We start from the raw sequence: 17353 nt of genomic DNA, 5'->3' as shown, positions 1-17353 counted from the left end.
TTCAGACCCCCTTAAATTTTTCACTCTTTGTTATATTGCAGCCATTTGCTAAAATCATTTAGGTTCATTCTTCTTCCTCATGAATGTACACATAGCACCCCATACTGACAGAAAAACACAGAATTGTTGACATTGTTGCAGATTTATTAAAAAAGAAAAACTGAAATATCACATGGTCCTAAGTATTCAGACCCTTTGCTCAGTATTTAGTAGAAGCCCCCTTTTGATCTAATACAGCCAGGAGTCTTTTTGGGAAAGATGCAACAAGTATTTCACACCTGGATTTGGGGATCCTCTGCCATTCCTCCTTGCAGATCCTCTCCAGTTCTGTCAGGTTGGATGGTAAACGTTGGTGGACAGCCATTTTTAGGTCTCTCCAGAGATGCTCAATTGGGTTTAAGTCAGGGCTCTGGCTGGGCCATTCAAGAACAGTCACGGAGTTGTTGTGAAGCCACTCCTTCGTTATTTTAGCTGTGTGCTTAGGGTCATTGTCTTGTTGGAAGGTAAACCTTCGGCCCAGTCTGAGGTCCAGAGCACTCTGGAGAAGGTTTTTGTCCAGGATATCCCTGTACTTGGCCACATTCATCTTTCCCTCGATTGCAACCAGTCGTCCTGTCCCTGCAGCTGAAAAACACCCCCACAGCATGATGCTGCCACCACCATGCTTCACTGTTGGGACTGTATTGGACAGGTAATGAGCAGTGCCTGGTTTTCTCCACACATACCGCTTAGAATTAAGGCCAAAAAGTTCTATTTTGGTCTCATCAGACCAGAGAATCTTATTTCTCACCATCTTGGAGTCCTTCAGGTGTTTTTTAGCTAACTCCATGCGGGCTTTCATGTGTCTTACACTGAGGAGAGGCTTCCGTCGGGCCACTCTGCCATAAAGCCCCGACTGGTGGAGGGCTGCAGTGATGGTTGACTGCATCTCTGGAGCTCAGCCACAGTGATCTTTGGGTTCTTCTTTACCTCTCTCACCAAGGCTCTTCTCCCCCGATAGCTCAGTTTGGCCGGACGGCCAGCTCTAGGAAAGCTTCTGGTCGTCCCAAACGTCTTCCATTTGAGGATTATGGAGGCCACTGTGCTCTTAGGAACCTTAAGTGCAGCAGAAATCTTTTTGTAACCTTGGCCAGATCTGTGCCTTGCCACAATTCTGTCTCTGAGCTTTTCAGGCAGTTCCTTTGACCTCATGATTCTCATTTGCTCTGACATGCATTGTGATCTGGAAGGCCTTATATAGACAGGTGTGTGGCTTTCCTAATCAAGTCCAATCAGTATAATCAAAAACAGCTGGACTCAAATGAAGGTGTAGAACCATCTCAAGGATGATCAGAAGAAATGGAAAGCACCTGAGTTAAATATATGAGTGTCACAGCAAAGGGTCTGAATACTTAGGACCATGTGATATTTCAGTTTTTCTTTTTTAATAAATCCGCAACAATGTCAACAATTCTGTGTTTTTCTGTCAGTATGGGGTGCTATGTGTACATTCATGAGGAAGAAGAATGAACTTAAATGATTTTGAAAATCAGAGTGAAAAATTTAAGGGGGTCTGAATACTTTCCGTACCCACTGTGTGTATATATATATATATATATATATATATATATATATATATATATATATATATATATATATATATATATATATATATATATTATATATATATATACACACATATATATATACATACATATACATATACACACACACACACATATACATGCATACATACACACACAGTAAAACCTTGGATTGAGAGTAACTTGGTTTCAGAGCGTTTTGCAAGACAAGCAAATATTTTTTTTTATAAATTTTGACTTGATAAACAGTTGTGACAGGACGCTACTTGTATATCAAGACACAGCTTGAGTATAAAAGAGAAGAGAGGCACCTCTAAGTGTAGCAATATGGTTACATTTCATAAAGGTTAAAAATTTAGCAACTTACATGGTTGATGATTAAAACAGGCACATCTAATTATGCAGGCATCCGGGGTAAAGCTGTCGACATAGATCATCCTTCTCACCGCCGACTTTGACTGGAATCGTGACTGGGAAGACTACCCTGCAGTAGAGCGATCTGAAAGCGAGGCTTGAAGCACTCGTGGAGGGCAGCGTGGAAGAGATGACTGTTTTAATCATGAACCATGTGAGTTGCTAAATGTTGTACCTTCAATAAATGTAACCATATTGCTACACTTAGAGGCATCTCTCTTCTCTTTTACAGTGGGGATCGAAAGTTTGGGCACCCCCAGGTAAAAATTTGCATTAATGTGCATAAAGAAGCAAAGGAAAGATGGAAACATATCCAAAAGGCATCAAATTACATATTAGACATTCTTATAATATGTCAACAAAAGTTAGATTTTATTTCCATCATTGACACTTTCAAAATAACAGAAAACAAAAAAATGGCATCTGCAAAAGTTTGGGCACCCTGCAGAATTTATAGCATGCACTGCCCCCGTTGCAAGGCTGAGACCTGCCAGTGTCATGGATTCTTCTCAATCATTGTCTGGGAAGACCAGGTGATGTCAATCTCAAAGGTTTTAAATGCCCAGACTCATATGCCCTTGCCCCAACAATCAGCACCATGGGATCTTCTAAGCAGTTGTCTAGAAAACTGAAACTGAAAAAAGTTGACGCTCACAAAACTGGAGAAGGCTATAAGAAGATAGCAAAGCGTTTTCAGATGTCAATATCCTCTGTTAGGAATGTAATTAAGAAATGGCAGTCATCAGGAACAGTGGAAGTTAAAGCAAGATCTGGAAGACCAAGAAAAATATCAGACAGAACAGCTCGCAGGATTGTGAGAAAAACTATTTAAAACCCACGTTTGACTGCACGATCCCTCCAGAAAGATCTGGCAGACACTGGAGTTGTGGTACACTATTCCACTATAAAGAGATACTTGTACAAATATGGTCTTCATGGAAGAGTCATCAGAAGAAAACCTCTTCTACGTCCTCACCACAAAAATCAGCGTTTGAACTTTGCAAATGAACATATAGACAAGCCTGATGCATTTTGGAAACAAGTTCTGTGGACAGATGAGGTTAAAATTGAACTTTTTGGCCGGAATGAGCAAAGGTACGTTTGGAGAAGAAGGGGCACAGAATTTAATGAAAAGAACCTCTGTCCCACTGTTAAGCATGGGGGTGAATCAATCATGCTTTGGGGTTGTATGGCAGCCAGTGGCACAGGGAACATCTCACGAGTAGAAGGAAAAATGGATTCAATAAAATTTCAGAAAATTTTGGATGGTAACTTGATGCAATCTGTGAAAAAGCTGAAGTTAAAGAGAGGATGGCTTCTACAAATGCATAATGATCCTAAACACACCTCGAAATCCACAGGGGATTACATCAAGGGGCGTAAACTGAAGGTTTTGCCATGGCCTTCACAATCTCCTGACCTCAACATAATTGAAAATCTATGGATAGACCTTAAAAGAGCAGTGCGTGACAGACAGCCCAGAAATCTCAAAGAACTGGAAGACTTTTGTAAGGAAGAATGGGCAAAGATACCTCAAACAAGAATTGAAAGACTCTTGGCTGGCTACAAAAAGCATTTACAAGCTGTGATACTTGCCAAAGGGGGCAGTACAAGATATTAACTCTGCAGGGTGCCCAAACTTTTGCAGACGCCATTTTTTTGTTTTCTGTTATTTTGAAAGTGTAAATGATGGAAATAAAATCTAACTTTTGTTGACATATAAGAATGTCTAATCTGTAATTTGATGCCTTTTGGAGATTTTTCCATCTGTCCTTGGCTTCTTTATGCACATTAATACTAATTTTTACCTGGGGTGCCCAAACTTTCGATCCCCACTGTATACTCAGTTGTGACGCGACGCTACTTGATATCAAGACATTGCTTGTTTATCAAGTCAAAATTTATATAAAAAAAAAAGTTGCTTGTCTTGCAAAATGCTCTCAAACCAAGTTACCCGCAATCCAAGGTTTTACTGTACATACACTACTCTGTAGTCACCTATCTTTTGGAATACCTTACAAATAGGCAACATATAAGTCTAACATGCCATTATTTGTCACACCTGGCTTGGGTCACACTACAGCTAAATGCCAGCTGTGAGTCTGTTAAATATTTACACTAAAACCTATTCAAAAACTTACCTTGAGCCCAGAGATTCTCCTGAAACAATACGCTGCCATTTTTCTCAAGAATAAAACTCGGCTGTGGAAGGCTGTCCTCGAAATGTTTCCTTTGATTCATGACTGACTGTTTCACTGCAGTTAAAAATAACAAAATCAATCACTACAGTTTATACGAAAATATCCGAAAGGACAAGCACAAAAATTTTTCTTGTACGATAACAGAACAAACGATTTTCTTGTAATTAGTGTGGTATTTGTAGGAAATAAAATTGTGTGACCAAGACAACACATGTTCAGAAATTAAAGAATACATTACAATACATTACATTACTTCTGAAGTTGTATCTTGTTGTACGAGAGTTTTAGTAACTTATTATTGGTTTTCAATATGATAATAACATGCAAAAAACCATGGACGATCATCCATCTGATTGTCTTATTGTGTGTACCAAGCATAAGAAAGGATCACTTCTAGTATGTTACAGGTGAGGCTTCAATGCATTTCCACTGCCTACAATATGGTCAACCCAAACTCATCGCCATCACTTTTTGGCACAGAAAACGGACTATAAAAAACACAATGAACCCAATGGATGGGAGTGTTCATAATTGTCCTTTGACTAGGTCCATATGTCTAAACACAGTTGTTTTCACTGGCAAATTCCCCTCACTAAGTACCCAAAAATGAATGAAAAAAATGTATTAACTGAGAAAGTTTAAGACCAGTGGCGGCTGGTGCGCCAAATTTTTCTTTTTTGGGGGGGCGCAAATAGAAAAATTTAACTTTTTGAGGACCATAGACATAGGCATTGATTCGCGGGAAAAAAAAAACAGTTAATTAATGGGGACTATCTGAATATATTGCACTGGGCAATTACTGTACTAATGGGTAATATATAGCATGGGGCAATTCCTGTACTAATGGCCCATTAGTACAGGAATTGCCCCATGCTATATATTCATCATATATTGTATTACCTATTAGTACAGGAATTGCCCCATGCAATATATTAATATATTACATATATATTCATATATTACATATACATACATATATACATTATATGGTGGGCACTGTACATGACATGGTGGGTGTGGCGTATCACAATACATGGTGGGCACACCACTCCGCATTACATGGTGGGCACAGCACATTACACAGTGGGCACTCTACAGCAAAGCCCATGACAGTGTGGGCATAGCACATGACATGGTGGGCATGGCACAGCACATTATATGGTGGGCACACTACTTCGCATTACATGGTGAGCATATCACATTATACATTATATAGCTGTGCATGGTAGCCAATCAGCTTTTAACTTCAGCTTATTCATTTAGGCTTTGACATAAAAACCAGGAAGCCGATTGGTTTCTTTATTTGCAGAGCTGCACCAGATTTTGCACACTTCAGTTTTAGGAAAGTCTCCTATTATGTCTAACTTTATAATGAAAGTACAAGTCAAGAACAGATAATTACCTTCGGGCTCCTCCCCATGCTTCACATGTGACACACGGAATGCCTTAGGTCGATCAAATCTTGCTTTTGCTGACACTTTGTCCTTTGTATCCCATATTTTCACTTGTATCTGATGTGATAAAGCTTTCTTTAAAGATTCTTTTGTCACATGTAGATCAATGCTGTGGCTCCATGCCAACCATATTTTGTCATCCTCTTGCCACGGCTTTATCAGCTGAAAAAGAAAAGGTTTAAACTAAGCTTGTGTATATTTGGCAAAACAGATCCATACATTTCAGACTGGCATGAAAGTCACTGGACATAGCAGGGGTGGCACAGGATGATTCTTATAGGTTTTATAGCTTTTACCTGATTAAGTCATCATTGTCTGAATAAGTGACCTTCATTTCAAGCAAAATATGTGGCTGCATATGCTACACCTTACTGGAAACTATAGTAGGGTGGAGGATGAAGCAAGAGGTTTTGTGTTGTTCACAGAAATCAATTAAATGTCTGCTATTTTCTGAAACTAGATGGATACAAAAATAGCAAATATCTATAAAAGATACTTATTATACTATATATACTGGCTTTTTTTCACAAAGCTTTACAAAGAACCCTAGTATGTAGCAATTTATTTGCTTGGTTGTGCCTTGGTTTAAATACTTATACTGTTGCTCTAGAAAGGTTCTTCAAGGATACACTGTAACAACTTCACATTTTAACAGCAGTGGCACCTGCTGACAAAATCTGGTATTACACAGAAACAAAAAAAAAATAAAAAATTACATTCACTATGACACAGGTCAGATTCCAATCTGCAAGGGTATTTCAAGCTGACTCCAACATATATTTTTATAAGATCAAATAATTTCTTGGGGAGTCTTAAATTTAATAAACTGCAAAAAAAAAAAAAAAAAAAAAAATGAATTCTCAAAAAATGGTCCCCTGCAGGATAATAGCATAATGTGCTAGTATGCATTGCATACTAGCACATCACTAAAGACTTAACCTTAAAATTAAACTCTCCAGCGGTGTGCTGTCACCACTGACAGGGCTTTCATCTTCACCCAAGTCTTCCTTCCAAGTTAACGGCTTTGGATGTTTGACTGTGCCGCGCTGCGATGACGTCACTCCTGCAAATGAATGTGGGAGTCTAGGACCACGGCATGCTGTCTATTGAAAGAGTAGTGCGAATGTGCCAGTGACGTCACGGGCTGCTACTATAGTAAATCTTTCCTAAACTGTGCACGTTAAGACCCCGTTCACACTGGGGCGACGCTACTTGCCGGGGCTCGGAGCGGCCGGCAAGGACTTCATAACATTGAGTCAATGCAGGTCACTCCGGGTCGCCCCAAAGAAGCTCCGGACCCTTTTTCTAAGTCGGAGCGACTTGTGTCGCTCCTATTAGAACGGGTCCACAGCTTCTCTATGGCAGGCGACCTACGGCGACCTGTCAGGCGACCAGGTCGCCTGACAGGGCGCCCCAGTGTGAACGGGGTCTTAGGAGATAGTTACTGTACCTACAGGTAAGCCTTATTTTAGGCTTACCTGTAGGTACAAGTAAACTATAGGGGGGGGGGATTTACTACCACTTTAAAAGCAACATAGACCAAATTCCTTATTAAGCTGACTGTCCCTGATCTCTGCCACTTTCATTAGGTGGTTTTCAGTTTTGTTAATCATGGAGGCTCAGCATCGCATGTGGGCGTTACTGCTTAGAAACACACTTCCTCCAGACTGATACCCGATCATGAAGGCATTTTGATATCTGCATAACTCCACCTAAAAGCCAGACCATTTCTTGTAGTAAGGTCGAGGGCTCTTAAGGGTGTAGTGAGGCAGGGTGCTGTGATGTTTCAGGAAGCTATGTACAGCGTCCTGTCAGCCAATCACACCAGCCATGATCTGCCTACAATGCATTATAGTGGTTGTAAACCTCAGACATAATATATGAACAAAGCATATCCCTGTATAGTGTTGTACTTGTCTCAATTAAGAGCACTAAGTGCCGGTTCGCATTAGTGCGATGACAGAGATTGCATGTAATTCGGAGCGCACTGCTCCTAAAATTACATGCGATCTCTGTGCGGTGCAAATTCAGCCATACTGTTTGTATAGCTGAATTCGCACCGCAATCGCACTAAAAGACGCACAGGACCCTTTTTTTGGCCCGCAGCAGAATCGGATCGCATGGTGGTTCACACTAGTGCGATCTGATTCTGTGCGAACTTACAGATAGATAGATAGATACAACTTTATTGTCATTGCATAGTACAGGTACACAGCAACGAGATGCAGTTTGGCATCTACCAGAAGTGCAAAATGTAGCAATCGTGCAAAAGTGCAGATAAATATCTAGCATATTTACAGTGCAGATAACCATCTAGCATAATTAAAAAATGTATATACACTATATATATATATATATATATATATATATATACACACATACATATACACATATACATACACATGCATTATATACACAAATGAATGTGAAATATTGGGCAAAATGTACAGTAATGATAAAGATACATACAGATATAGATAGTGCAGATCGCACTGCGATATGCGATCTTATCTGGGGGTGTCGTTAACTTTTAATTGACACCCCCAGCGTATCGCATATGGCAGTGTGAACTGCCAGGGGTGCGGATGCGCTGCGGGAACACGCTGTATATTCACAGCGTTCCCGCATCGCACAAATGTGAACCGGCACTAAGTGTCATTTCCGTCTGCTGCTTCTTTCCTCTGCTATCAACAGTTTTCCTGAAACCAAATGAAAAAAGTGACAGGGGAAGGATCTCCATCTGATTGACAGCCTCAGCTTTGTTCCTGTGTCAAGGGGGTGTGTCCCTTCCCTCCAATTCGCTCTCAAATCTCTCCTCACTGAGCTCTGCAGAGTGTAACCTCAGCTCTCTGCCCGCTTTTTTCTGACAGCTCAGACAAGCTTTATATATTGTGGACTTTGAACAAGAAGAGAAGACTTGAGATAAACACATACAACTTATGTGGGAGGATTTGTTTCATCTTTGTTTATCACGTGGATAGATGTGGAAGGGTTTACAACCACTTTAAAGAAGCACAAAAAAATCAAACACTAAAATATTGCCTGCTAGCTCATTCAACCTACCCGAGACTCATGCTCCATATACAGCTTTGCCACAACCCCAAACATCACCACGTCAACTTTAGTGGGTTCTGTGAACTCCGGAAGCAGGGAGTATTCAAAGTGGAAATATTTTTGTGCTTTCGGAGCCTCAATCACCTTCTTTTGATGCTTATGTCCTTTTTTTCCTTTGTGGGTAGGACCAAGTTCCTGGTCTTCTATAAACATAACAGAACAGTTATGAATTAATGTGAAGGAATAATTGACATTGCAATTATATTTTGTTAAAGGGTAACTCCACTTCCATGGGGGGAAAAAATAGCAAATAAAGAAAAAATAATATAGCGTATACAATTGCGACACAAATCATATTGTAATTGAATGTTATTAAAGATTACCTTTCCTTTTCAATCTGCAGCAGCTGTAATTGTCTGAAAATGCAATGCAACATGGCTACCTGGAGGTGTTCTGTACACAGAATGTATACTGAATACTTTCCAGAAACATCAGTTCCTGCTTGTGTGATTGGCTCTCCAATTTTCCCAAAAGTCTGCTTAAGATACAAGTCAGAATTCAGGCATCCCCCTGCAGCAAAAATGCATATATTTCTTAAAATACTTCCAATAGGAACACGTCTAAAAGGGATGCAGGCACAGCAGATTTTCTCATTAGTGCCCTGCAGCTGCACAGCTAATTGATAATTATGAAACCACTCCCATTAGACCTACTCTGCACAGAGGAACAAACAATGATTTCTTCCACTACTCCTGTTACACACATGTGCCCCTCCTTGAGCATAGGGCTCCATAATGTTATATATTCTTTCAGGGGAAGCATTTCATCATTTGCCAAGACTTTCCTACCTGGAGTTCTGTTCTTATGAGCCTATTTGGTAGGGGCTAGGTCTAGATGATGGATCATACAATTTATTTTTTATTTTGTATTATTTATTTTTTTTTTGTGGTCCTCATCCTAATGTCTAAAAATAATAGGATTTTGTTACTTACCATAAAATCAATTTCTCTGAGTTCATTGACAGACACAGCACTCCATATTCAGAACCATAGGGTTATATCGCCCCCTACAGCAGTAAGACACTAGGCTGAAAAAACAACTTGGCTACGCCTATTGGCAGTCCTAGCTGGTATACATCCCCCTCTCCGCTATAGCCTTCAGTTTAGTAACAAGCAGTATTAGAAGTATTAAAAGTCCATAGAGGGGTGGGTGCTGTGTCCGTCAATGAACTCAGAGAAATTAATTTTACGGTAAGTAATAAAAATCCTATTTTCTCTTTCATTCATTGACGGACACAGCACTCTGTATTCAGAAACATAGGGACGTCCCCAAGCAAAATGACCTGTCAGTGGTGGGCACACCCATCTTTGCTAAATTTATTAGCCGCATCCCCCACCACCCCTATAGTTAAAATATAATGTGCTGTAAAAAAAAAAAAAAAAAAAAGCTGCAAGACATTCCTAGAACAAATCTTTTTCCTTTTGTGCGTTAAAATAATATATTATAATGTAATATTAAACTTTATTTTATATAGCACCTCTAAAAGGTAGCACCTCAAAGCGCATTACAAAGAAAACACAAGAAATACACAGGATAAAACAAAGGAAAAAAGGGATAAACAGGTGAAAGCTTGTCTAGAGAAAAACGTTTTTAGATTTGATTTGAATGAGTTTATAAAACATGACTCTCTGATGTTCTTTGGAAGTGAATTCCAGGGTTTTGGAGCACAGCAGGAGAAGGCTCTGTCTCTTATCAAGTGTAGGTGAGTAGAGGGGACAAACACAAGACCAGAATTTGAGATTACAAGGGGGGTAGTAAGTTGACAAATGTTCAGACAGATAACGGGATGCCAAGCCATGCAGAGCCTTTTAGGTGAGCAAGAGGATCCTAAACTTTACGTGAAACCTGACAGGTAGCCAGTGCAAGGACTCCAGGATAGGGGTAATATGATCACCTAAACCAGACCTAGTCAGGATTCTGTCTGCAGAATTTTGTACATATTGTAGTCGATTAAAAGACGTTGCCGCATCGACTGTAAGGAATATACCTGTGGCCTCCAGTGTTCATTTACTGCTCCACACATACCCGCTGTAGCTCTGGTATCATAAAAAGTCAGATTGGACAAAACGTTGCCACCCTGATCTAAGGAGCGATTTTTTTTAACACTACTGAGATACCATGAATTCCAGACCCTATACATGCCTGGGGGGGGGGGGCTTAACTGCAGCAACAGGCATGGAAATGGACTGACGGCATTTAGTCCTCTTCTGATTCATAACTGCCTGACTCTTCACACTGTGTCCCAGCTTCAGAGTGAGCAAACTGAAGTTAGGCAGTGAAGAGGGCAGCAATGTCAGACTTCAAGTGATTGTAAAGTCTAAGTTTTTTTTTTTAAATAACAAACAAGTTAAACTTACCGCCTCTGTGCAGTTGGTTTTGCACAGGGCAGCCTGGATCCTCCTCTTTGCGGGTCCCTCTTTGCTGCTCCTGGCCCCTAGCTCTTGTTAATTGCCCCCACAGCAAGCAGCTTGTTGTCCATTCAGACACGGAGCTGTATTTGGCAAATGGAAATAAGCTGGGATCGAGTCTGCCGGGCTCAGCTTGGGCAGGAAGGCGGGCCAGCTCAACTCGGCTCGGGCGGAGGGGTGGGTCCATTTGGCTAAAAGTTGAAGTCTATAGACTCTGGACAGTTACTGAACTAGTAAGTGACTAAGTCTTTCAGCAAATCTCACATCTGTCCTACTTTCATTGTATCCCTCTTGGCTCAGACCTGAACCATTTTCTGTTATAGATCTCTATGCCTTGGTTATCATGACCTGGTTTTCTGAGCTTGAACATAAACCTGGCCTTACATTTAGCTCTCTTACCCAGGGCTCAGTTAGATATATGGCATTTAAAGTCTGATTGGATGTTTGAACCCTTTCCTCTCTTTTCCTCTTCTTTAGGACATAGTTCTCTTCAGTTATTTTACAGTTATTACTAATCCTACATGAAATCTGTTTCCAGCAACATATAGATAGATTTACTTACATGAAGATCTAAAAAGATCACTTTCCCACCATTTTTAGTTGCACTAGTTTGCATATGTAAACAGTTTGATCATTGAATAAGAATAATAGTTATGCCCATTCCTTTAATCATATGCTTCCTGCACCCACCATGACTTTTCTTTGCTAAGAATTGATGTGATGCATCATGCTTCGTGGGCTGTTCTATTCTCTGTTGTGAAATGGAAACAATGACTGAATCATTGGGACATGGATATTTCACAGCTTGCAAAACCTTATTACTGGCAGGGTTGAAGCTATAGTACTGCCGCTCTACACCAACTGTTCATCCCACCTTAATCCCCGTCAACTGGTATCAGGCTAACAAGATGAGAAGTCATTGCCACATCAGGCAAGCAAAAGCTATAGTGGTGATATTGAAAGGGACAGAATGGACCTCTACTACCACTACTCCTGTTACACATATGTGCCCCTCCTTGAGCATAGGACGCCATACTGTTATATATACTTTCAGGGGATAAATTTCATCATTTGCCAAGACTCTCCTACCTGGAGTTCTGTTCTTATGAACCTATTTGGTAGGGGCTAGGTCTAGATGATGAATCATACAGTTTTTTATTTTGTATTATTTTTTTTTTTTTGTGGTCCTCATCCTAATGTCTAAAAATAATAGGATTTTTTTTACTTACCTTAAAAACCATTTCTCTGAGTTCATTGACAGACACAGCACTACATATTCAGAACCATAGGGTTATATCGCCCCCTACAGCAGTAAGACACTAGGCAGAAAAAAACAACGCCTATTGGCAGTCCTAGCTGGTATACATCCCCCTCTCTGCTATAGCCTTCAGTTTAGTAACAAGCAGTATTAGAAGTATCAAAACTCCATAGATGGGTGGGTGCTGTGTCTGTCAATTCACTCAGATAAATGAATTTTACGGTAAGTAACAAAAATCCTATTTCTCTTTCGTTCATTGACGGACGCAGCACTCCGTATTCAGAACCATAGGGACGTCCCCAAGCAGTGCCAAAAACACAAAGGGGGTCGGACAAAAAATCCCAAGGCTAAACACAAGAAGTCAACCAGGCAACAGAAGCTCAAAAAAAAAAAAAAAAAAAAAAAAAAAAAAAAAAAAAACAGTAGCCCAACCTGAACAGCACACCACCAAAGAGGAAACAGTCCCTCTAAACAGCAGCCTGCCAAACCTTTGCGGCCAAAAGAAGCATCCGCAGATGTCAAAACATCCACTTTGTAGAACTTAGTGAAAGTGTGCACAGATGACCAGATGGCCACCTTGCAAACCTGCGCCACTGACGCTTGATGACGGAAGGCCCGCAAAGCACTAATCGCCTGAGTAGTGTGCGCCATTACAGGGAAAGGAGGAACCCGACCCTTGAATAGGCTCGAGTCACCTTCTGTCTGATCTATCTGGTCGCAGCGGACAGTCCTTTTTTTGGGACGTCCGTGATCACAAACAGGGAGTCTGACCTCCGAAAAGACCCCGTGGCTGCCAGATACACCCGAAAAGCCCGAAACCACATCCAAGGCATGCAATGCAAAATTCCTTGAAATTAGCGAGCCTGAGACACAAAGAAGGCAACACAATGTCTTCATTCAAATGGAAGTCAGAGACCACCCTAGGTAGGAACCACTGGTGTGGATGAAGAACCACCTTATCTTTGTGGACCACCAAGTAGATGGCACAACAAGATAACGTTGCCAGTTCAAACACCCTGCAAGCAGAGGTGATAGCCACCAAAAAATCCACCTTCTGAGACAGCGTAAGCCGGGGAACCTCCCAAATATTTTCAAAGGGAGGCTTCTAGAGAACTGAGAGCACCAAGTTCAAATGCCACGGCGGCAGAGGAGACAGCACTGGCAGAGTCAGGTGTCGAAACCCTTGAATGAAAGTACGCACCAAAGAATGCGAGGCCAAGGGTGGCTGAAAGAAGACCGCCAAGGCAGACACCTGGCCCTTGATGGTACTCAAGGCTACCTTCTGCTCAACACCTCAAAATCCGAGCCACCCACACCGTAATATGTACGCTTTCTACGTACGATGGTAAATCTTTCTAGAGCTAGATTTTCCTAGCCTTCAGCATAGCTGAAATCAATGACCCAAATCTCTAATCTCAAATCTCTATCCCTCAGCACCTGGCTTTCAACAGCCAGGCCGTCAAAGCCAACAATTTTAAAACAGGATGGAAGCATCGCAGACAAATTGCAGCTCCTGGACCAACTGGTCCACCAACTCAAAAAGGCAGGGGGAATCTGCTCACCCCCCAGACCATGGCGCAAAAGTTTAGCTTACTCAGAGTTTGCGACACAGGGCAATGGCCAGGACCGACCATAGAGCCAAACCAGCAATAAAGAACATATTGCGGACAACAGACTCTGCCTTTCTGTCAGCCGGATCTTTAGAGGAAGGGGATTCCTCTACCGGAATCCTGGTTGCTTTATTTAATCTGGAGACGGGAGGGTCCACCACTAGTGGGACAGTCAACTTTTTCAGAAGTGACTCTTCAAAGGGGCACCTCACCGCAAAACGTTTAGGAACCCCAAAGGGGCGTTTTGGGCGCTCCCAATATTTGTAGACAAATTTGTCAAAATAGGAGGGATAAGGAAACACTTTTGCCGTGGGAGATGGCTTGTGAGTACATCAACCAGCGCCTTCTTGTGCGCTTTCTGCTAGCCCGCCGCTCAAAGGCCACCTCCACCCGGGAAACAAAGGACTCCAGGACCGCCGTCAGTGCATCAATGGAAGATTGGGACCCTGAGGAACCTGTTGCCTTCAAGAGGGGGTCAGGTGGGGAAACATGCTCCTGAGACTCCATGAGTACGGCAGGGGAGGCCCACAGGAACCATACAAACCCAGGGAGCCTGGGGGGAAGGAAGGGAACCGCGGGTCTGACCATCCCGAAGAGAGCCCACGTCTGCCCCCCAACGCAACAAGGAGAGGGGGGACATTATACTCCCCAAACCAGGAGGGCACCACTCCAGACAGAATGCCTCACTACCGAAATAGGGGGATGTCGGCCAAAGGAACACTGCGACTCGGGCCAAGGCCCAGTCGTATGCGGCCTTGAGAGGCGTTTAACTCGCAGGCCAGCTCCTGTCCAGTGGAGCTATGTCGCGCCTAACCCAGTGCGGAGCTCTGGTCTGCGCGCACTCGAAGGCCAGACTGGGGGGACCACTGGATCTAGATAATCAGCCGTGGCCCAGCCCAGCAGTTGACTGTAGATCTCACAGGAAAACAGGAGAACAGGAGAAAAAACAGGAGAAAAAATGCCATTTAAAAATAATTCTTGTAACCTAATTCTGCATAAAACATTTAAGTGTCATTTCTTGAGATAATCTACGAGAGTTTAGGGCTGGAATTGGGGGCGGGGCAGGTTCTGGCTAGTATCTCATGGAATTGAATGAATTTTAAGAGCCCTGATCTAAGGTCCCAAACTCACATTCATACATACACATACTAATGCCTTGTTAGACAGGAGCCAATTAACTTACCAGCATGTATTTGGGGTGTGGGATGAAACTCATAAGTACTCAAAGGAAACCCAGGCAAGCTCAGGAAGCATATGCACACTCAATGCAGGTACTGTCATAGTTGGGATTTGAATGGATGACCCTACTGCTCATATCTTTTGAAACAGGTCTGATCTAAGTAACAATACAACATGCTTGCTAACTGCTATGTGAAGATTACAAAATTATTTAATACAAATACCTAATAAAAGTTATGCAGAATTGTACTGTTCAAGGTGAATTAAGGCTACTATATACTGAATCATATGGTATGTAGAGAGCATCATCATTAAGTTACCTTTTTTAGGTAGCGCTGGGATTGCAAATGAGATAGTGACTGTGCAAGTCACAGTGTGAGGCACATCTTCCAGCTTCTTGCTAGCTACATCCTTATTTCCATTTGTCTCGCCAGCCCCTGGTCTTGAATCCATCAATGTCACCTGTGAGTTGACATCTTCAGAGCTTTCTTCATCAGATGGCACTTTACTGGTGTCTGGAGAAGAGCAACCAGTTTCATAATCTGAAACATATTTCTTATGGGAGACAAATGTTTTTTCTGGGGTCCTGAGCTCGTTGTCCGTACTAGGAAGCCCACTATCAGAGTCATAACTTTTTGATGAGATCATTTGCCCAACTTTGGAGTCTTGGTACATGCTTCTTCTGCAGGTTCAACAGGATCCTCAACCTTGTTGGCGTGCCATATACAAACTATTAAAAGAAGTTGGGACAGTTCATATTTTCTTTACAATCCTAAAAATAAAATGTTGTTAAATATCGTTAGGATTATTGTATATCAGGACTTGACAAATTTGCTTTGAATCTAGGAGCCAGCTAAAAAAGACAGGAGCCAGTTTTTTTTAACCTTTTGCCTACTGGTTACTTTCACCCCCTTCCCACCTAGGCCAATTTTCAGCGCTGTCATACTTTGAAAGGCAATTGCGCGGTCATGCAATACTGTACCAAAAATTACATTCTTCTAATTTTTTTGAGACCGATAGAGCTTTCTTCTGGTGGTTTTTGATCACTTCTAGGTTTTTTTATTTTTTGATAAATACATGAAAAAAAGACTGAAAATTTTGAAAAAAAAAAAAAACACCTTTTTTTATTTCTGTTATAAAATAAGTAATTTTTTTCTTCACAAATGTGCGGGGATGAGGCTGCACTGATTAGGCAGCATTTATGGGCACTGATAAGGCTGCGCTGATAGAGGCACTGATGAGGCTGCACTGATAGGTCACTGATGGACTGCACTGCTAGGGGCACAGATGAGGCTGCACTGATAAGGCAGCATTGATGGACACGAATATGGGGACTGATAAGGCAGCATTGACTGGCACTAATAGGTGGCCACACTGGCTGTCCAGGGGGTAGGGGGCTCTCAGGCTGACCAGACCCGACTCAAAGCCGCAGAACTCATTCGGGGGGGGGGGGGAACCGGAGTGCCCGGGGATCCCTGCGAGGTGGTGTCTAGCTCAGGGCCATTGCTGAGCCTGTTCAGAGCAGTCGGTTCCTGCTCTGGGGAGTCTCCCAGGACAGCTCGATCTAGAAGCGCACCCAGTGGTTCACTCTGCTCCTGTCAGCTCCCCCAACCCACCATTCCTACTACTTTACAGCCCCACGCCTGCTCTAACCTGCCCCTCTCCTCCATTACCCCGGCTTCACAGCGCTTCTCTTCCCCACCCGATGCTTTTGCACCAGCTCTCAGGACAACTGGGTCTCCCTGCTCCCATGCGCAGAATTCGCTTACAATAATTCTGTACACTCCGCAACCAACCAAACCCCGTTTTGGGCTAATTATGGCTTCCATCCTTCTTTCTTGCCCAACTTGGACCAGGAAATCACGGTTCCCGCAGTCCTGGATCGACTGGCTGCCATTAAAGCTAATTTTCAGTTACTACAGGACAATATTCAGAAAGCCCAACAGGATTATAAAAAATTATTTGACCTCAAACGGAAGGTGAACCCTGCACACAAGGTGGGAGATAAGGTCTGGCTCTCGTCAACTAATTTGAAACTTTCTTGCCCATCCAAGAAGTTGGGGCCAAGATTCATTGGTCCTTTCGAGGTCAAGAGAGTGGTGAACCCTGTGGCCTTTGAATTAGTCTTGCCC

At 42.2% G+C, this 17353-nt stretch overlaps 1 protein-coding gene across 3 annotated transcripts in view; it reads right to left on the bottom strand.

The window, feature by feature from the left end:
- CFAP92 (cilia and flagella associated protein 92 (putative)) overlaps positions 1-15926 on the bottom strand; it is a 194734-nt gene extending 178808 nt beyond the window's left edge. For all 3 annotated transcript variants that reach the window (XR_014225599.1, XM_082265897.1, XM_082265898.1), the window contains exons 1-4: positions 15542-15926; positions 8716-8909; positions 5601-5814; positions 4139-4252 (exon numbers count right to left, since the gene is read on the bottom strand). Coding sequence is in view for 2 of the 3 variants with exons in the window: in XM_082265897.1 (XP_082122023.1) it covers positions 4139-4252; positions 5601-5814; positions 8716-8909; positions 15542-15896 (877 nt within the window). In the remaining variant the exon portion in view is untranslated. The remainder of the gene's footprint in view (positions 1-4138; positions 4253-5600; positions 5815-8715; positions 8910-15541) is intronic.
- Positions 15927-17353: the final 1427 nt, after the last annotated feature.

This window comes from Pelophylax lessonae (assembly GCF_965119305.1).
Source record: "Pelophylax lessonae genome assembly, chromosome: 8".
Classification (NCBI taxonomy): Eukaryota; Metazoa; Chordata; class Amphibia; order Anura; family Ranidae; genus Pelophylax; species Pelophylax lessonae.
The sequence above is the reverse complement of the archived record's forward strand: the minus strand, read 5'-3'. Positions and strand labels throughout refer to the sequence as shown.